At 52.9% G+C, this 20,428-nt stretch overlaps 1 protein-coding gene across 1 annotated transcript in view; it reads right to left on the minus strand.

Annotated features, from left to right (window-relative positions):
• The window catches only part of CFAP65 (cilia and flagella associated protein 65), a 42,457-nt gene extending 32,639 nt beyond the window's left edge, over nt 1-9,818 (minus strand). Inside the window, exons 1-10 of the mRNA XM_056111987.1 lie at nt 9,801-9,818; nt 7,048-7,232; nt 4,922-5,024; nt 4,136-4,302; nt 3,749-3,948; nt 2,723-2,868; nt 1,911-2,133; nt 1,322-1,587; nt 725-925; nt 206-556 (exon numbers count right to left, since the gene is read on the minus strand). Of these exons, the coding sequence (XP_055967962.1) occupies nt 206-556; nt 725-925; nt 1,322-1,587; nt 1,911-2,133; nt 2,723-2,868; nt 3,749-3,948; nt 4,136-4,302; nt 4,922-5,024; nt 7,048-7,232; nt 9,801-9,818 (1,860 nt within the window). The remainder of the gene's footprint in view (nt 1-205; nt 557-724; nt 926-1,321; nt 1,588-1,910; nt 2,134-2,722; nt 2,869-3,748; nt 3,949-4,135; nt 4,303-4,921; nt 5,025-7,047; nt 7,233-9,800) is intronic.
• Between the last annotated feature and the right edge of the window lie 10,610 nt (nt 9,819-20,428).

The raw sequence follows: 20,428 nt of genomic DNA on the forward strand, positions 1-20,428 counted from the left end.
CTACTCTGGTTGCTATCTCTGGAGCCCTCTCTTTAGATGACTGGAAAGCAGCTGTGAGCCCCGGGACACCCCGTTTTTCCAGAGTGTTTGACCCCAGTTACTCCCTCTGGAGGCTGAAAGGCCACAGGGGAGTGAGATACAGCCAGATGGACCCCAGCAGGATGCCCACACACCTAGGCAGACCTCCCATACCCTCCGCGTGTACCTTATAGAGTGCAAAGGCTTCAAGCTCCACAGAGAAGAGCCCCCTAGGGTGCGGCGGGTGGAAGTGCAGGCGCATGGCCATGGACTTGAGCGGGGGCACCTCGCAGCTCTCTGGGGTCACCCAGAAGGGGCAGTCAGACCTGTGTGTCCAGACCACTGTGACCTTGCCCTTGGTGTGGTTCGTCAGGCACAGGGGGATGGGGTTGGGGTGCTGGGGCCCGGGGCAGCCCCCAAAGTCCACTTGGACGGGCTCGATGCTGACGTGGGGGGGGAAGATGGTCAAGTTGCCGGTGCCATCCAGGAAGAATTCGGTCATGGGGGGCACGAAGGGGTACTGTGGGGCTGGTGTGTCCTGCATGGAGACAGACAGGTGTGGGGGAGGGGGGAACTCGCGCTGCCTCCCCTCCCCCTCAGGCTCTCCCTGAGGCATTGGAGGTACTCTGGCACCTAGCTAAGGCAGAGGCAGGGATGGGGAGCCTGCTTGGGGGAGAGGGGAGGGGGCACGGGGGCTTCTTCACACCTCCGTGGAGAGCATGAGGGCCCCGTCGAGGTCCTGCTCCAGCTTCTTCTCCGTAAGCATGGCACACAGGATGTCGGGCGGGTACAGCGTCAGGCCCCGCGCCAGGTGTGTGCGGTACCATGCCAGGTGCGCCGGCCTCAGGACGGCTGGCTTGGAGCTGTCGGAGTGGCAGGTCCCGATCAGGTCCAGGAAGAGCGGGTCCTGGAACAGCCATCCCGGAGGCCCCTGTGAGTCCGGGCCTGGGGAGGGGGTGCCCAAGCCCAGGCTCCCAGCCCTGCTGTGAGGAGACACCCCCCCCTCCAGACCTCCCCGCTCCATCAGCAGGACATGGTGGCACGGACTTCCTGAGCCCACCCCATTTCTTACTCTTTCCTTGCTGGGGCATCTCCATCACACTCCCTGCCACAGCCCAGTTCCAAACCCTGGGCCAGCAGGCGCCCTAGGTGGTATGACCCCGGCCTCTCTGATGAAGGTTCCAGAATCCCGGGGTGGGGTGGGGTGGTGACTTATGCCAGTGGGTAATGCCTGTGACTATGGATCAGGATCCAGGGACTGTGAGCACTGAGCTTTGTGGCTGGGCCCTCCTGTGCCCCCCACCTGATGGTGGATGACACAGGCCACTCTCCGGAAGTAGATGAAGGGCTGGGCGGGCTGGAAAACACAGCGCAGGACCCGGCGGGCCTTGCCCTCCAGGGTCCCGAAGGCCGGCTGGATGCTGAAGACGCTCTCCTGGCAGTCGATGGCGAACTGGAAGTAGGCGGTGCATTCGGACTTGTTCTCTATCCACAGGCGCTGCTCCGCGCGCGCCCCGAGGTTGATCCATCTGAAGTCCACGCAGGGGCGCTGCAGGGAGACAGCAGGACCTGGACATAGGAGACGGAGGTCTCTGAGAGGGGGTCCCTCCCCTACAGCCTCCCTGGCTGGAAAGGTGGGGTGACCCCGCGCCTCCCCACCTAAGCTACCGGGGTGAGGGGCTGGATTGAACCATCATCTCCTGTCGGTCCCAAACTGATTCCTATGGAGGCCACCAGGGGGCAGCAGACGCCCAGGATGCAGGGCAAGGAGGGGCCAGACTCCGCGAGTGGCTCAGCTGCTCGGGATCTGAAATTAGGGGGCTGGGGGGCGGGGCTGAGGCTGCTTCTAGACCCCCGAGGGGGAGGGGACAGGTCCGCGGGGTGGCTGGTACCTGTGCAGCAACCAATGACTTTGAGCGGGGTTTGGGAGGTGGAGCCGCAGGGTATGATGGAGAAGTAGTCCCTGGTTCTGCCGTCCAAAGTCGCTGGGCAGAAGAACAGGGACAGGTGTTTCTTCTCCCCTGGCCGCAGGATCCCCTGGACTTGGGAGCACCAGAAGGTCCGGTCTTCGGTCAAAGTGGGCTCGGCTTTCTCTATCCTGAAGGGGGCACTCACCTGGGAAGCCGGGTGTTGGGCGGGGAGGTCGAGGATGGGTAAGTGTGCCCAGGACATGGTGGCCTCTGTCCCTCCCCACTCCGCCTTGAGCGTGGGCGAGGAGGTCCCAAGGGACCCCAGTGGAGGAAGGTGGCCCACCCCCCAGACTGGTCTAGAGTCAGAACAGCCCTAGGCTGATCTTGGGATTGGCTATAGAGACTCAGCCCCCCAAGCTTAGGGGAGTAGGGGACACCCACTGAGATACACATGTATTGCGCCTGAGTGGTAGTCGAGCAGGGAGGGAGCTTGTCTTGCACACAGGGGACCTGGGTTCGATTCCCAGCATCCCATGTGGTCCTCCAAGAACCGCTGGCAGTGATCACTGAGTGCAAAGTCAGGAGTAAACCCTAAGCACCAGCTGGTGTGGCTGGCCCTCCCCAAACAAAAACGGAACCAAAAAGACCTGCGTGCACCAACATACATGGGTTTTAAGACATTCAGGACAAATGCCTGGCGAGAAAGAGGGGTGGGGTTGCTGCCTGGAAAGGAAGCAGGTCTTAGGGGCTCCCCGCCCGGGGTCCCTGGGCCCTCACGGCCGCAGGACGCGTACCAGCGACGGGTTATACAGCTCGATCTGCCTCTCGGCGGTGTTGCCCAGGGCCACGGGGCCGAAGTGCAGCACTTTCTGCTCGCCCTCCTCGTCCTGGTCTTCTGGCCGCTTCTGCATGATGCCCACCAGCAGCTGCGGGTACTTGGCTGGGGCAGCGAGCAGGGAGTCTCGGTGGGACGAAGTAGCCCCAGCAGAGCAGCCCCCCTGAGAAGGCAGGTGGCCCCCGGGGGAAACTCAGCGATCCTTCAGTGCTGGGGCTGGGCTGCCTGCGCCAGGCTTGAGCTGGGACTGGGGGCGTGCCTAGGCGGGGCTTGGGCGGACAGGGGCGTGGTTTAAGCGGACCTGGGGCGGGGCTAGGGTGGGCGGGCTTTCAATGGTGTCTGGGCGGGGCTTGAGCGAATCTGGGGCGTGGTTTGAGCCTCGCAGGTCGGGAGGTAGTTTAAGGTTGTCTGGGGTGGGCAGGGCCTGAGCAGGTTTCAAGGCGATCTGAGCGGGGCCTGAGTGGGTCTGGGGCGTGTTGAGCTGATCTGGACGTGGTTTAAGGGCATCTGTGGATGTGCGGGGCTTGAGCAGGTTTCAGGGTGTCTGGGCGGGGCTTGAACGGGTTTCAGGGCGGGGTTTGAGTGGGCCTTGGGGTGTGGTTTGATCTCTTCTGGGGGTTCGGGCGTGGTTTATGGGCATCTGGGGGTGGGCGGGGCTTGAACAGGTGTTAGGGTGTGTCTGGGCGTGGCTTGGCCGTGTGGGGCGGGGCGTGGTTTAAGGTCGTCCGGGATGGGCGGGGCTTGAGCAGGGCCTGGGGCGTGGTTTGGGCGGGGAGGGGCGTGGTTTAAGGGTTGCTGGGTGGGCGGGGCTTGAGCGGGTTTCAGGTTGGCCTGGGCGGGGCTTGTGTGGATCTAGGGTGTGTTTAAGCTTGTCTGGGGAGGGGTCGCGACCAGGCTGGGTGGGCCTGGGGTGGATCAGAGTGGGCAGCCTCAGGTGGGGATTCAGGGCAGTGTTCCAGACTCTGAAGCCTGAGGGCCACCTCACCCACAGTCCGCAAGTGGATGCAGCTTTTCTGCTCGTTGTTCTCCCCGTACCAGCACGTGGCCTGCACCTCATAGATGATGGCCATTACCGGATGACAGGTGACCTTCATGTGGGCGGTCTGGCCCGGCAGTATCAGACCAGTGGTGGGCAGGATCTGGAAGGGGCTGGGGCACTCCCAGCTGTAGAAGGAGGGCAGGTCCCTGGGGGAGGCATGGATGGGGTGTACTGATCCAAGCCTCTGGATTTACTCTGACCAGGACCGCTGCTTTAGAGGGGCAGAGACCCCGGGGTGGCACATCCTCTTTATGCCCCTCACCCTCCACCCCCAGAACTGCAGGTGTTCCGCCTCGCAGGACCCGCCCCACTGGCCTCAGCCAGGATTCTCACCCCACATTGTCCAGGCAGAACCAACCCTGCACCGCGTCCCCCACGGCGCACATGGGCAACTGCAGGCACGGAGGGGCCATTAGGGTGTGCTGGGGCAAGGTGGCCCGTAGGTCCACAGTGAACACCCCCTCTTCTTTCTCAAACCACAGCTGGTCCCTGTACTCTATCTGCATGGGGGGGGGGGGGGAGCACAGAGGTGCAGGGGGCCCAGTTGCCCATCACTGGCCCCGAAGCACCCACTGAACCCGGCCCTCAACTGTTCCTCCAGCACTTCCTCTGAGGGCTGGTCGGGGCTGAAAAGAGGGTCCAGGACCTGTAAACCCAGATGGTCTCAGCTCCAGGGACTTCAGTGGGAAATAGCATTGGGGGGTGGGGAGGAAGGATGTTTCAAAGGAGTAGGAAGAAATCTGACTCCAGTTCCTGGGCCAGACGGAGGGTACAGAGGGGAAGGCACTTCCCAGGCCTGCAGCCAGCCCTGGTTCCATGCCAGGATCACAAAGGATCCCTGGAGCACAGCCTTGGGTCAGAGCCCCCTGAGCATCTCTGGGTATGGCCCCAAACCCCTACCCCTTTACTCACAAAAAAGATGTCAAGGGCTTTCTGGTGGCCAATACAGTAGCAGCCCCTTTACCCAATGGGCTTCTCTGTCTATGAATTTAGGGTCAAAGCCCCTGCTCAACTCCCCAGGCTGACTGGTGGGGCTCCTTACTGCTCTCCCCTATTCCTATGCTCAGGCCACTGATCTGGGGTTCCTCCCTGCCCTCTGCTTGACACGGGGGACCCTACCTTCTCCAGAGGTCGGAAGATGATGGGGAGTGTAAAGCTTATGCCTGGGCTCAGGAAGATGGGCTGCGGGATGACCGTGAAGAAGAACCTGGTCTTAGGGGGCCTGTGGTAGGATCAAGGAGACAGACGCATCGGCAGGAGGGAGGGGAGGCTGGAAAACTAGAGGGGGGCAGAAAGGTTAAGGAAGTGCTAGGGGAGATCCCCCTCTTGTCCTATTCCTGCTTATTTGTTTGTTTCAGAGGGAGTCGCACCCAGTGATACTCAGGGGTTACTCCTGGCTCTGTGCTCAGGAACCACTCCTGGAGGATTTGGGGAACCATATAAGGTGCTGGGGATTGAACCCTGGTTGGCTGCATGCACGGCAAGAATCTTACCCACTGCACCACTGCTCTGGTTCCTGGTTGATCGTTTGTTTTGGCAGTCATATCTGGTGGTGCTCAAGGCTTGTTCCTGGTTCTGTGCTCAAAGATCATTCCCGGAAGTACTCAGAGACACCACATGGGGGTGCTGGGAATCTAGCCTGGGTCAGTCATGCATAAGGTAGTCCCTTCCCTGCTCTACTGTCTCTCCAGCTCCTCAATAATAGCATCAAACAATGCACGGTGGGGGCTGGAGTGATGGTATAGGGGTTAAAGTACTTGCTTTGCACATAGCTAACCTGGGCTCAATCCCCAGCACCACATAGGGTTCCCCAAGTACCACCATGAATGATCCTTGAGCTTAGAGCTCGAAGTAAGCCTTGAGCACCACCAGATATAGTCCCCAGCCACTGCACTGCACCGTAGCACTGTCCTCCCGTTGTTCATCAATTTGCTCGCGCGGGCACCAGTAATGTCTCCATTGTGAGACTTGGTGTTACTGGTTTTGGCATATCGAATATGCCACGGGGAGCTTGCCAGTTTCTGCCATGCGGGTGAGATACTCTCAGTAGCTTGCTGGGTTCTCCGAGAGGGGCGGAAGAATCAAACCTGAGTTGGCCGCGTGCAAGGCAAACACCCTACCCGCTGTGCTATTGCTCCGGGCTAGTAATATTATAAGAAGTAAATTCACTATGTTTAAATGGATTACTAGCTGAGGAAAGGAGAAAGCAAGACACACTAGATGGAATCCTAGTAATCTAGAGTGCTGAACCCTCAGAAGAGATGCTGTCCTTGAGTTAATCTTCTAGAACTTCCCCTGAAGGAGGGACTTTACATCTGTTTCTTGTTATACAGTGTTCAGCCCCACATGAAGGAGTACCCCACCGTTCATGATTTCTATATAACTAAAGAAATAAAAATAATAAAAATTAAAATGCAGGGAATAGAGGCCAGAGAAATAGTACAGAAGTTAATGTGTGTGCCTTGTCCACCCTAATTCAATCCCCAGCATGGCTCTGAGCATCCCGCAGGAGTAATCACTGAGCACAGAACCAGGAGGAAAGCCTGAGCACTGCCAAGTGTGGCTCCCAGGTCCTAAACTCCCCCCACCATCCAAAACCATACACAGTGGCAAACCCATCTGAGAAAAGAAGAACTCATGTGCAAAAAGGGCAGGAGCTTGTCACCCTCCTGGATGTTCGATAGCAAGGAATCGGAGCAGGAGTCTGAGTTGGCCTTCAGGCCCCGTTCTGAGCCCGTTATTTGATCTGATCGCCCGACTTTCACATCCTCTCCTCATTTTATAAGGCACTTTGAAATTGTTTCAAAACCCTGCTTAGAGGCCCCAAGCTCCAGCTCTGGCCTCATCGGGCCTAAGCAGCACCAGCTAGCCTGGCCTGAACACAGAGTCCCTGGGTTTGATTCCTCAAACCCTCTCCCAACCCACTTCTGTTTTTTTTGGCTAGGAAGACATTCTTTAGAGCCAGAACTGCAGCTAAAGAGTGGTGGCTTTGGGGGCTGGAGCTATAGCACATCGGGTAGGGTGTTTGCCTTGCATGCAGCCGACCAGGGTTCGATTCCCAGCATCCCATATGGTCCCCTGAGCATTGCCAGGAATGGTTCCTGAGTGCAGAGCCAGGAGTGACCCCTGAGAATTTCTGGGTATGACCCAAAAAGAAAAAACAAAAACAAAAAGAGTTGCGGCTTTGGGGGATGGTGATTGTGGCCTCCAAGCCTGGGCTTCCCATTGTCCCGCAGGGTCCAGACCTGTACTTCATCCTCTGCGTCTTCAGAGACAGGTTTTTGAGCACCAGGTTCTTGGTGATCTCCTTCCCGAGCTCCCAGCCCTTCCACCGCAGTTCCACGGGCACCTCCATGCCCCAGACAACCCTCTTCTTCATTCTCTCTGGCTTCTTGGGAAAGCACATCTCAGCATCCATGGTGCTAGTGAGCTGTTTGGGGGATAAAGGGGACAGAGGGGAAGAAAGGAAGAGTGAGGGGGTAGGGTTCAAGGACCCGGAGACCAAGTAAAGAGCTCCCCATCTCCAGAAAATATCAAATCACACCTCCTAAGCCCTGGTGGGGGGTGGTCTGGAAAGACAGGGTGAGGAGCAGGTGGCCCAGGGGTTAGAGTTCACCTCTGTCTGCCCTCCAATATTACCTCCCTGCCACCTACTCATTCTCTCAGAGGGCACAGATGCAACTGCCACCTCCTTTCTCTCTTGCCCCCACCCACCCTCTAGATCCCAGAGTACTTGTTGATGGTGGGATGGGGGAGGAAGCTGATTTGCCTACACTGCCCCCCCACCCCGCCCCATGCTCTGACATCAGCACATCTCAGTCCTGCTCCTGATGGTGCCAGAGATGGGATGTGCCAACGCTTTGACTTCCGGTGGGATATCTTTCCCACCTTCCCCCTCTTTGGGTCACACCCAGTGATGTACAGAGGTTACTCCTGGCCCATACGCTCAGGAATTACTCCTGGAGGTGCTCAGGGAATCCTATGGGATGCTGGGAATCAAACCCAGGCCTGCTATGTGCAAGGCAATGCCTTACCTGCTGTACTATCACTCCCGCCCCTGGTGGGAGGGCATTTGCCTTGCATGCAGCCGGCCCAGCCGAGCTGGGTTTGATTCCTCTACCCCTCTCGGAGAGCCCGGCAAGCTACGGAGAGTATCTTGCCCGCACAGCAAAGCCTGGCAAGCTCCCCGTGACGTATTCGATATGCCAAACACAGTAACAGAAGTCTCACAATGGAGACGTTACTGGGCCCGCTCGAACAAATTGATAAACAACAGGAGGACAGTGCTACAGTGCTACAATCCCTTACTCCAATTAATCAGTACGGGGAGGGGGAGATAGAGGAAGCAGTCACCTCTAGCAAGAATTATCTCTTGAGTACTGCTTTTCTTTGGTAGTTGGGCCGCACCTGGTGGTACTCAAAGGTTACTCCAGGCTTTGTGCTCAGAGATCACTCCTGGTGGGGCTCAAGGGGCCGTACGCAGTGCTGAGGATTTGAACCAGGGTTAATTGTGTGCAAGGCCAAAAATGCCTTACTCTTGTACTATCTCTCTGGCCCCAGCCCTACTATTTTGGGCCAAGTCTTGTTTTCATATTGTTACATCACGTGAGGCTAGAGGCATCTGTCCAGCAAATATTTGTGGACTTCCTGTTAGGTGCCTAGGTGCCAGACCCTAAGCCAGGAGCCAGGATGATAATAGGGGTCAAGTTGGACAAATCCCTTCTCTCCTGGGGCCATGCTCTCAAGTTTCAATATTGACAGCATCAGCTGCCAGCCGCGTCTTTCCTCTCGTAATCCGTTCCTGGAGGGACTGTGGCGTATGTGAGCAGGAGTGACAGTGCCAGTGGGTGCCCACTCAGGGTGCCCCCAGAAAACAGGAGCCACGCGGGGTTTCTGGAACAAAGAACTGTACTCCCAGTCAGGGAGGGGCTCGTGAGGGGCGCCCCATGGAAGGCTCTTGGGGTCCAGAGGCCTGTCTGGACAGATACGTGAGAAGCAGAGAGGAGATTAGGAGAGAGTACAGTGGTTAGCGCCCGGGCCTGGCAGGTGTCCCATCTGGGTTTGGTTCCCGGTTCTACACAGTTCCTGAGCATTGCTGGGCACAGACCTCAAGGCTCAGAGCATCACCAAGTATGACCTGGGAGGCCCCCAGGACTGCCAGGGTGGCCCAGGTCACCTCCTCAGGCCCCTGTACTGAACTGATGGCCTGGGTGGCTGAGAGGAAACACCAGTGATGATTGGGTGGGAGGCAACTGAACTGGTTTTAACTGGTTACTTTAAACCTTACCCACCAGGAAGGTCGCCAGTCAAACAGATAATAGGATGGTATAGAGTGGGGGGGGCGGGGTAGGGAGGAGGTAGTGGCGGATAAAATGAAGCCCCTGAACACTGACAGTGGGCCTCTCTGTCTCCTCTTTCTTCTCTCTGTCTCTCTCCTCTCTCTCTTTCCTCTCTCTCCTCTCTTTCTTCTCTGTCTCTGTCTCCTCTCTCTCCTGTCTCTCTCCTGTCTCTCTTTCTCTCCTCTCTGTCTCTCTTTCTCCTCTCTATTTCTGTCTCTCTTTCCTCTCTCTGTCACTCTCCTCTCTCCCCTCTCTTTCCTCTCCCTGTCTCTCTTTCCTCTCTCTTCTCTCTCTTCTCTCTCTCTCTCTCTCTCTCTCTTTCTTTTATTTTTTTGCTTTTGGGGTCACACCCAGTGATGCTCAGAGGTTACTCCTGGCTCTGCACTCAGGAATTATTCCTGGCGGTACTTGGGGGACCATATGGGGTGTCGAGGATTGAACTGGGTTGACCACATGCAAGGCAAATGCCCTACCTGCTCTGCCCCCCTCTCTCTTTCTCTCTCTCTCCCCTCTCTCTTTCTCTCTCTCCTCTCTGTCTCTAGTTCTCTCTCCTCTCTCTTGTCTCTCTTTTTCTCTATCTCTGTCTGTCTGTTTCTCTCTCTCTCTTTCTTAGCCCCCTCCCTATGCCTAAGCAGACAGCAGGACAGCTGGGCTGTCACCTGCACGCACGTGGCCATGATGAAGACTCAGGAGACCTGAGGGGACAGGCAGCTGAACCACAGGTCACAGAGCAGCAGACCCAGCCAGGGGACGCAGGTGGCAGGGTTCCAGCTGCAGACCTCAGACTAGAAACATGTACACTGGACAGGGAACGACGCAGGGACAGGACCAGGCCAGCCTGCACTGGATTTGAGCAGAGGCGAGGGACAGGACTTAAGAGTGTTGTGTACTGCACCAGGCACTGGGGCATAGGAGGAGTGACATCCTGCGAGGGTCGAAAGAGAAGCCTGGGCACTGGGGGAGGGACGGGAGACGCGGACCCATCTCCTTGAAGTGGACAGTAAACTCAAACTTCTCTTTGGTTTGGGTTTGGGGGCCAAGCCCAGGTGGTGTTCAGAGGGTCCTCCTGGCTCTGTGCTCGGGATCACTCCTAGCAGTGCTCGAGGGACCCTATGGGGTGCCTTGGATTGAACCCGGGTCAGCCGCATGCAAGGCAAGAGCCTTTCCCATTGTACTGTCACTGCCATGGCCTCAAACACAGACCTCTTAAGTTTTTGAATTTTGCAGGCAAATCTTTCCCGTAATTCTCAAGAACCCAGGAGCTCGAGAATAAATCCATTTTTTATTCTAATTGTGGAGCCCCCAGAATTCCTGAGCGGCATGTGGGAGGCCTATACCCCACTCCCACGCACACGCACTGCACACACACCCCAAAACAAAAAGAAAGGAAAGGAAGAGAAAGAAAAAGAGTGGAAGAGACGGGGAAAAAGGAAAGGGGGCTGGAGCGATAGTACAGCAGGTGGGTCCTTTGCCATGCACGCGGCCGACCTGGGTTTGATCCTCAGCATCCCATAAAGTACCCCCCCACCACCCCTACACCCCTATCCCTCTGTGGACCTCCAGGAGTAATTCCTGAAAGCAAAGCCAGGAGTAACCCCTGCCTGAGCACTGCCGGGTATGACCCAAAACGAGTAAGAAAAAAAAAAATAAAGGAAGAGAAAGATCCTGGCTGTTCCCAGTAGCTTTGAGGAGGGCAGGACAAAGAGAGACTCAGTGTCAGAAAGGCCCGGAAGGACCCAGCTGGAGGAGTGGGAGGACTTCCGGTCCCCAGAGAGGCACGATGGCATCTGTGAGGACCAGAGCACCAGAAAGCTGCAGGCCCCGACTCTGAGCCCCTCCTCCCTGCAGCTCCTCCCTCTGCCCCCCACCCTCACTGGAACAGCTCCCGGACCCTAGCCAGCCTCGTGCTCAGTAGGCATAAATTCTAGCTGGGGCTCAGACAGGAGAGAGGCAAATCCTCCCAGACTCCTGGTCCTCCTCCCCTCCCCCCATGCTCCCGTTTCCCCACACGGGCCCTGGGGGCCAGGTTCCGCCCACTTTGGGAGAAACTGGCGTGGCCTTTGCTGTGGCCGCACTATTTGTCAGGCAAGGTGGGCAGACCCCAGGGCTCATGGCGCTGTGCCGGGTGCCCCCCTTTCCCACCCCCTCACCCCCACCTCCAAAGGGAGTGTGGGGCTGCCCAGATGAGCCCAGGCCCCAGGGGAGCACTCTGGTCATGGGCTTTGGCTCATCGGGAGCTGGGAAAGCTCAGAGACAGGAGGCGAGAGAGGAGTGTGGAGAAGATTCCCCACAGCCACCAGAGTCACATGGGAGTAAGTCCCGGGCAGCTGGTGCTGGCAGCAGGCACCAGGAGCAGCCAGCGAGCCTGGACACGAGACCCAGGGCTCTGCTGGGAGCACCGTCATTCAGGAGAGCGCCTGGAAGAGACCCCTGGAGACCCCCGCCGCCCGCCTCCATGGCTGCATGGAGCCGTTTTCACAGATCCTCACTCAGTATACTTGGAACATGAGAGAGAGCTGATTCTGTTTTTTTGTTTGTTAGTTTGTTTTCTTTTTGGGCCACAGCCAGAGATGTTCAGGGGTTACTCCTGGCTCTGCACTCAGGAATTACTCCTGGAAATGCTCAGGGGACCATATGGGATGCTGGGAATTGAACCTGGGTCAGTCGCATGCAAGGCAAATGCTCTCCCCATTGTACTATCGCTCCAGACCCCTGTTTTGTTTTTGTTTATTTTTTGGCGTTTTGGGTCACACCCGGCGATGCTCAGGGGTTACTCCTGGCTCTGCACTCAGAAATTACTCCTGGTGGTGCTTGGGGAACCATATGGGTTGCTGGGAATCGAACCCCAATCGGCCACGTGCAAGGCAGATGCCCTACCCGCTATGCTATGGCTCCAGCCCCTAGTTCTGACCTTTATCCTCTGCTCTTTCCTCTGCATTTCTCTTACCTCCAGTGAGAAAGGACCAAGGGGGAAAGAAGGGGCCAATCAAACTGGAGAACTCCGGGTTTGTCTAGCAATTCCAGATTTCAAGGAAGCAGCATTTACTTCGGCCAGAGAGAGGAGGTCAACCCAGGTTTGATCCCTGGTACCAAATACGGTTCCCAGAGCACCACCCCGAGTCATTCCTAACTTCAGAGCCAGGAGTAGCCCCTGAGCACTACCAAGTGTGGCCAAGATCTACCTCTCCAAAGACAGTTTAAAAACAAAAGAAGCATTTGCTGACATAATGGAGTCATTCAAGGATTCAAGACTCAACCTCTGCTGGCGGTCCAGAAATAGATGGCAGGTGGAAATTTTATGCAAATGCATGCAAATATTATAGGCAAATGTATGCATAATGTCATGGGTATGCACCCATGCTCTTTTTTCCTAGGAAAATGACTTTCACCAAATGCTCTTGAGGACATTATGAGGCTCCTAAGCTGACTCTGGATCCCTGGCCTCAGATTCCCTTCTTCCTTCATCAGGTTTCACTTGGTACACACACCCATATGTGGTGATCTGATTGAAGATCGCCATGTTTTTGCACGGGTGCATATCTCCGATTATGTAAGCGTGGTGCCGGGTTCAGACCCACTGGACAGTCCTACTTACTGCACCTCCCACTGCGCACCTTTTGTCCCTGGCGGAGGACCAGTAAGGAAGAAGGGCATTGTTCAGACTCAGGGTTCCTACAGGGACACAGCACTAACATTCACCCTCCAGGACAGCAGACACAATGAGGGAGGGGTCCCTTTGATGCCCACCATGCTTAATGAGGGAGGATAATAGCACAGAAGTCTCTGCCAGTAGCACCTAGCACCATACTTCTCAGAATGACTGCAGAGACACCATGAGCTCAAAGAAACAGTGGTACATGTAGTCAGCGAAGCACAGGAAAGTATGAGAACAGGCATGAGAAGACTATAATCAGAAGTGAAAGGCACCCATCTTTTGCGAACAACAGCACCCAAAAGGAGAGAGAGAACAAAAGGGAAAGCCCTGCCACAGAGGCTGAGTGGGATGGGGGGAATGGGGGGTGGGAGGGGTACTGGGATCAGTGGTGGTGGAGAATGGGTACCGATAGAGGGATGGGTACTCAATAATTGTATAACTGAAACCCAAGCACAAAAATTTGTAAGTCCACAACTGAACCTCATGGTGTTTCACTAATAAAAATTTAAAAAAAGGAAGTGAAAGGCACCCCCAGACTAGGGGGCAGGAGGGAAGGTGGGGACATTGGTGGAGGGCAGTGGGCACTGCTGAAGCCATTGGTGTTGGAACAATATACGCTGAAACTTAATCCTGAATGTCTTTGTAATGTGGCAATTCATGGTGATTCAATTTTAAAGAAAGAAAACATATTTTAAAGTATAAAAAAAGTGACAGGACAAAGAATAAAAACTCAATAGAAGGCCTCACCAAAAGAATAGCAGCAACTGAAAAAAAAAAGTTGATGAGCTCCAAGATAAGATGCAGGATATCTCTGGAAAACAACAAAACATGGCGGGTATGTGGTGTGTGTGTGTGTGTGTGTGTGTGTGTGTGTGTGTGTGTATATATAAAGTTTGATAAGAAATTAGCAGAACATCAAGAACTATGGGCTGAGTTCAAGAAAAACATATGAATCATCAGAGGGGCAGGAGATTTTTGGTTTTTTTGGACACACCTGGCAGTGCTGAGGGTGGTGGGGCTCTAACTTAGCTTGGCTGAGCGTAAGATAAGGAGGCCCCTCTCCACTGTACGGTCGCTGTGGCCCCTTTGAAGAATCTTTTCACTGTGGCCCCTTTGAAGAATCTTTTCACTGTGGCCCCTTTGAAGAATCTTTTCACTGTGGCCCCTTTGAAGAATCTTTAAAAGGCAAGGAAAACTTCCCAACACTCCACCACTAAGTATGGCATTCTGACACATCAATTGTAGTGGCTCTCCCCTAGATTCAGAAAAGTTTGTTTATTCTTAGCTAGGTAGCACTGTAGCACTGTCCTCCCATTGTTCATCGATTTGCTCGAGCGGGCGCCAGTAAAGTCTCCATTGTGAGACTTGTTGTTACTGTTTTTGGCATATCGAATACGCCACAGGGAGCTTGCCATGCTCTGCCATGAGGGCGGGATACTCTCGGTAGCTTGCCGGGCTCTCTGAGAGGGGCGGAGGAATCGAACCCGGGTCTGCAGAGTGCAAGGCAAACGCCCTACCCACTGTGCTATTGCTCCAGCTCTCTTAGCTAGCTAGGTACAAGTTTTATACCCTTTAAATAGCGAATTCATCTTTCAATTATATTAGAAGCTCTTTCTTTGTCTATACAGGTGATGATTGTTACAGCTATAAGGGTTTTTCTTAAGAGGATACTCTAGCAGTATTTACAATATATTATTTTTTTCTTTTTAGGTCACACCCGGTGATGCACAGGAGTCACTCCTGGCTTTGCACTCAGGAATTACCCCTTGTGGTACTCAGGGGACCATATGGGAGGCTGGGAATCGAACCCGGGTCGGCCCTGTGCAAAGCAAATGCCCTACCCGCTGTGCTATCACTCCGCCCCCAATATATTCAACATAAAATTAACATTCATTTATAAAGCTAAAGCATACTATTTTTTGGTTTGTTTGGGGGCCACACCTGGCAACGATCAGGGATTATTACTGGCTCTGCACTCAGGAATCACTCTTAGTGATGTTTGGAGAACCCTATGGGATGCAGGGGATCAATTATAGGTTGGCAGCATGCAAGGGAAGCGTCTTACCCGCTGTACTATTGCTCGGGCTTCTAAAACACACTTTTATACTTTTATATGCCTATTCAAATATTCCTTAAAAGTTATATTTGTTTGCTTTTGGGCCATACCCAGTGATGCTCAGGGATCACTCCTGGTTCTCTGTTCAGGGATCACGCCCAGCAATGCTCTGAGAATCATATGTGGTGCCTGGGATTGAGCCTGGGTCAGACAAATGACTTACCTGCTGCTGTCGTACTATTCCTCTGGCCCCTGTCTTTTTTTTTTCCTTTTTGGGCCACACCCGGCGATGCACAGAGGTTACTCCTGGCTCTGCACTCAGGAGTTACTCCTGGCGGTGCTCAGGGGACCATATGGGATGCTGGGAATTGAACCCGGGTCGGCCGCGTGCAAGGCAAACGCCCTACCCGCTGTGCTATTGCTCCAGCCCCTGTCTTTAACTTTTTTAAATATCCTTCTCACTCTTTCTGAATTGTGTATTTGCAGGATTTGGCTGTTTCATGTAAATTTTAAAATATCTCAGCATAAAATTATTTGCATTAGTTTATATTTACATTTCATATATCTGTAAAAGAGATAGTTTTTGAAAAATAATCATGATTCATTTCTTTTTGTTTGGGCGCCGCACTTGACTGTGCTCAGGGCTTGCTTCTGGCTCTCCACTCAGGGATCATTTGTGAGACCAAGCCTGGCTGTGTGCAAGACAAGCTCTTTACCTGCCAGATTATCTCTCTGACCCCTGACAACTTTTATTATCAACTCCTCATTGACTTATGATTTTGTGACATTTCAGGAGCTTAGCTTTATTTCATCTATATCTGTGTCGTTGCCATCACTTCTATTTTTTGTTTTGTTTTTGATTTGGGGGCCACACCCAGCCACGCTCAGGGGTTCCTCCTGGCTCTGCACTTAGGAATCCCTCCTTGTGGGGCTCGGAGGCTCATATGTGGTGCCAGGGATCAAACCTGGGTAGGATGCAAGCAAGGCAAGCTTCCTACCTGCTCTACTATCACAGAATTGTCACCACTTCTACAATTAAAAAAAAAATCTCTCAGGGCTGGAGGAATAGCACAGCGGGTAGGGCGTTTGCCTTGCACGCAGCCAACATGGCCGACCCGGGTTCAATTCCCAGCATCCCATCGAGCACCGCCAGGAGTAATTCCTGAGTGCATGAGCCAGGAGTGGCCCCTGAGCACCGCCGGGTGTGACCCAAAAAGCAAAAAAAAAAAAAAATCTCTATGACAGATGGGCTGTAAGGAAACAGTAAGAGGCCAGAGCCATAGGACAACAGGTAGGGCACACAGCTTGCACATGGCCAACACAGGTTCGATCCCCTGAATCCCATATAGTCCCCTGAGTCCCGCCAGGAATAATTCCAGAAGTGCAGAGCCAGGAGTAACCACTGTGCATCACTGGGTCTACGCCCTTCACCAAAATAAAAGAAAAAAAACATTTTTTTTAAAGACTGGAGGACAGTAGTCAAAGGCTAAGAAGTGGAGAGTTTGTGTGTAGAACTGAGCTTAGTGGGGGACGGGGTATCTGGAAGGGGGTGGTACCACTCTGGGACATTGGTGGAGAGAAGATGCTCTCTGGTGCCTGGCATGGGTTTGGAATGATGTATCCATGGAATATCACCAATAGTATTGTTGATCATAGCACCTCAATATATGTGAAGGGTGGGTGGGGGACTCTCAAGAAAAAAAAACACTTTCTACTGATATTGACTGAGAACTTATGTACCAAGTAGTAGGGAGGTCCTTAAGGCCCTTCTAACAGTTTATGATTAGGACTTTGTTTGGTCTAAAATGATTTCTTTTCATGTTAGGGAGAATAAGCTTATTATTGGTATATGATGGTTTTGTAAAGTATGTTATGGCCCCTTAAAAAAAGGGACAGATGGGGGCAGAGTCACATGACGGGGGTAAGGCATTTGCCTTGCACACATCTGACCTGGATTTAATCCCCAGCACCCCTTATGATTCCCTGAGTAGGCCAGGAGAGAGCCCTGAGTACAGAGAGAGGAATAAGTCCTGAACACTGCAGGGTGTGCCCCCGCCAAGCAAACAAAATGACACTCTTCCATCAGAGACTTTCCTCTTTCCCATCCTTCCAGAGCAAGAGTCTGTTAGTTTCATATCCTTAGTTGGCAATCTCTTTTAACCCTCTGTGATGGGCTCTCAAGGTTCACTCACACCCTCGTTCATGAAGCATTTACTAAACACCGGCTGGCAAAGAAGACAGGCAAGTTCTTTGCTTTGACTTGTGGAGTGGACAATTGTGATGGAATCAAAGTCCAACCAGATAGGGGATGCTGGAAGAGGGGTCCCCAGTGCTGTTCAGTAATAATGGCTTTGTAATCTGGCCCTGACTGATTAAAGTCTGTGACTTCTGGGCTTTAATCACACATAAAACTCTGAGCAATTACAGAGAGGAGATAAGAGGTAACAGGCAAAATAAAGATGAGAAGGATGAGCACTGTTCCTGGAGCATAGAAAACGGAGCACGAGCATCTTTTTTAGATATCCTTTAAAATATTTTTTCTTTGATTTTAGGAATGGACAGATAGTATATTGGGTAAGGCACTTCCTTTGCACACAGTCAACCTGGCACCCCATGTGGTCCCCTGAGCCCAACTAGGAGTGATTCCTGATCACTGCGTGATACTGCCTCCCAAATAAAACAAATAAACATGAAAAAACATAAGAAAATAGACATATAACATAGGGGTTAAGACCCATGTCCTGCATGCACTGACTCCAGTTAGACACCTCATACCACATAAGGTCCCCCAAGTATCACTAGGAATGCTCCCTGAGCACAGAGCCAGGAGTAAACACTGCCAAGTGAGACTCAACGCCCCACTCCAAAGGTATTTCTCTTGGGTCAGGGAAAGAGCCCAGAGGGCTCAAGTGCTTGTCTTTGCACGCAGAAACCGGGGTTCAATTTTCAGAGCTGCCTGGTCCTGCGTATTGTCAGAAGCAACACCCTCCACTGCTCCAGGAAAGGGCTCTGATCATTACCAGGTGTAGCCCCAAAACAAAACAAACCAAAAAAGGTGTTTATCTTCAGACCAGGGATGTGGCTCAGTGGCAGAGCTCTTGCACATGCGCAGCCCTGGATTTGATTCCCAGCAGATTTTGTACCTGATCACCATCAGCAGTGACCCGGTGCTGGGAGCAGTTCCTGAAATTCACCTGGTGTGACTCCCAAATAAACTAAACGCCCCCTCAAAAAAAGATGTTTCTCTTAATCCTGTTTCTTCAAATCTGGAGTCATTAGGATAATGAGGGTTATCCTAATTCATGAAGTTGGTGTTAAACTAAAAAGAAACAGACCGGAGGTCTAAAGAGATAGCACAGCAGGTAGGGCGTTTGCCTTGCACGCAGCCGACCCAGGTTCAATTCTCAGTATCCCATATGGTGCCCTGAGCACCGCCAGGAGTGATTCCTGAGTGCAGAGCCAGGAGTAACCCCTGTGCATTCGCTGGTGTGACCCAAAAAGCAGAAAGAAAGGAAGGAAAGGAAGGAAGGAAGGAAGGAAGGAAGGAAGGAAGGAAGGAAGGAAGGAAGGAAGAGATCCTATATAAAGAAAAAAAAAACAAAATTGGCAATTATAACTTGCAAATAAGTCAGAGCAAGGCTCTCCAAAAAATACATCTTTGCGATTTTTGCAAGGATATTGAGCAAAGGAGGTGATTTTTTTTTTTTTTTTTTTGCTTTTTGGGTCACACCTGGCGATGCACAGGGGTTACTCCTGGCTCTGCACTCAGGAGTTACTCTTGGCGGTGCTCAGGGGACCATATGGGATGCTGGGAATCGAACTCGGGTTGGCCTCATGCAAGACAAACGCCCTACCCGCTGTGCTATATCTCCAGCCCCAAGGAGGTGATTTTTGAAATTCAATGCTCTAATCCCGAGGACAATCTGTGTACACATACCCACCACACACACACACACACACACACACACACACACACACACACACACACCGTCAGTTTCCAAGCTCAAAACAAATTTTTTTTGGTGCTTTTTGGGTCACACCTGGCGATGCACAGGGGTTAGTACTCCGGGCTCTGCACTCAGGAACCATTCCTGGCAGTGTTCAGGGGACCATATGGGATGCTGGGAATCGACCTGGGTTGGCTGCGTGCAAGGCAAACGCCTACCCGCTGTGCTATTGCTCCAGCTCCCAAGCTCAAGATTTTTTAACACGATCAGCGGGAAAAGTGGCAGATACTTGTGTAGAGTGGAAGGAGATAGAAATCAGTGAAAAGAAGGGACAAAATCTTTTTTGGAATTGTTCCTCCTTTCTTTTGGGGGGGGTCTCCAGTCTGATTTCACCCAAGTCTCAGTCCTGGGGGTGCTCTCTGAGGACACTTAGGGGGTCCCCAGGTTTATTCCCGGAGGAGGCGGTTTCCCAGGACAAATACCTTCTGGGACTATTCACGCTGCTTCCCGGATCCCAGGGACCAACGCTCAGAACTCACACACAGCAGCCATGTTGTCGTTTCCATAGATACAGGACGCTCAGGACTTGGCGTCCTCTGGTATCCCAAGGCAACGACGGCAGCCCAAATGAGTCATGCTTCAGAGAAGGCGAAACGGCCTTTAGCAAACTTGAGTCCTATTCTCACATTTTGTCTCCTGTCTTTCTCTACTAATGGAAACCAGGCTCACAGCAGACAACATGGTTGTGTATAGGTCCCTGGCTACTGTGATGTTTCTGCAATCGTGGCTTTAATTGATGCCCATTTTTTTTAAGAACAAGTCTCATTTAAGTGTTTCATTTAAATGGTATTTAAATGTTTCATTTAATTTTTTTTCATTTAAATGGCAGAACTTTCTTTAATTTTTTTTTTTTGCTTTTTGGGTCACACCCGGCGATGCACAGGGGTTGCTCCTGGCTCTGCACTCAGGAATTACTCCTGGCGGTGCTCGGGAGACCATATGGGATGCTGGGAATGGAACCCGAGTCAGCCACGTGCAAGGTAGCACCCTACCCTCTGTGCTATCGCTCCAGCCCCTAAAATTTTTTTTAATTGAATTACCGTGAGATAGTTACAAAGCTTTCCTGTTTGAATTTCAGTCATACAATGATCTAACACCCAACCCTCCTCCAGTGCACATCTTCCACCACCAATGTCCCCAATATCCCTCCCACCCTACTCCTCCCCTTACCTCTATGGCAGACAATCTCCCCTATACTCTCTTTTGTATTGCTTATTATGTATAGCATAAGATGTCGCATGGCCGTGAGAGCGACCTTTTGCTCCTGGAATTCCTAAATTTTAGATAATCAAGGTCTGGAAGAAATCTCTGCAGCTAGCTGCTCAGTTTGGAGATTCTTTTGTGTGTCTCTGGTCATGGTGGTTAAGTAACTTTAGTAGTAGCTGAAGGATGTCCAAATTTATCTAAGGTTACTTTAAGAATTTGCCCGTAGAGGGGCTGGAGCGATAGCACAACAGGTAGAGCGTTTGCCTTGCACGCGGCTGACCCAGGTTCGATTCCCAGCATCCCATTTGGCCCCTGAGCACCGCCAGGAGTAACTCCTGAGTGCAGAGTCAGGAGTAGCCCCTG

Source organism: Sorex fumeus, unplaced genomic scaffold, assembly GCF_029834395.1.
Source record: "Sorex fumeus unplaced genomic scaffold, SorFum_2.1 ptg000014l, whole genome shotgun sequence".
NCBI lineage: Eukaryota > Metazoa > Chordata > Mammalia > Eulipotyphla > Soricidae > Sorex > Sorex fumeus.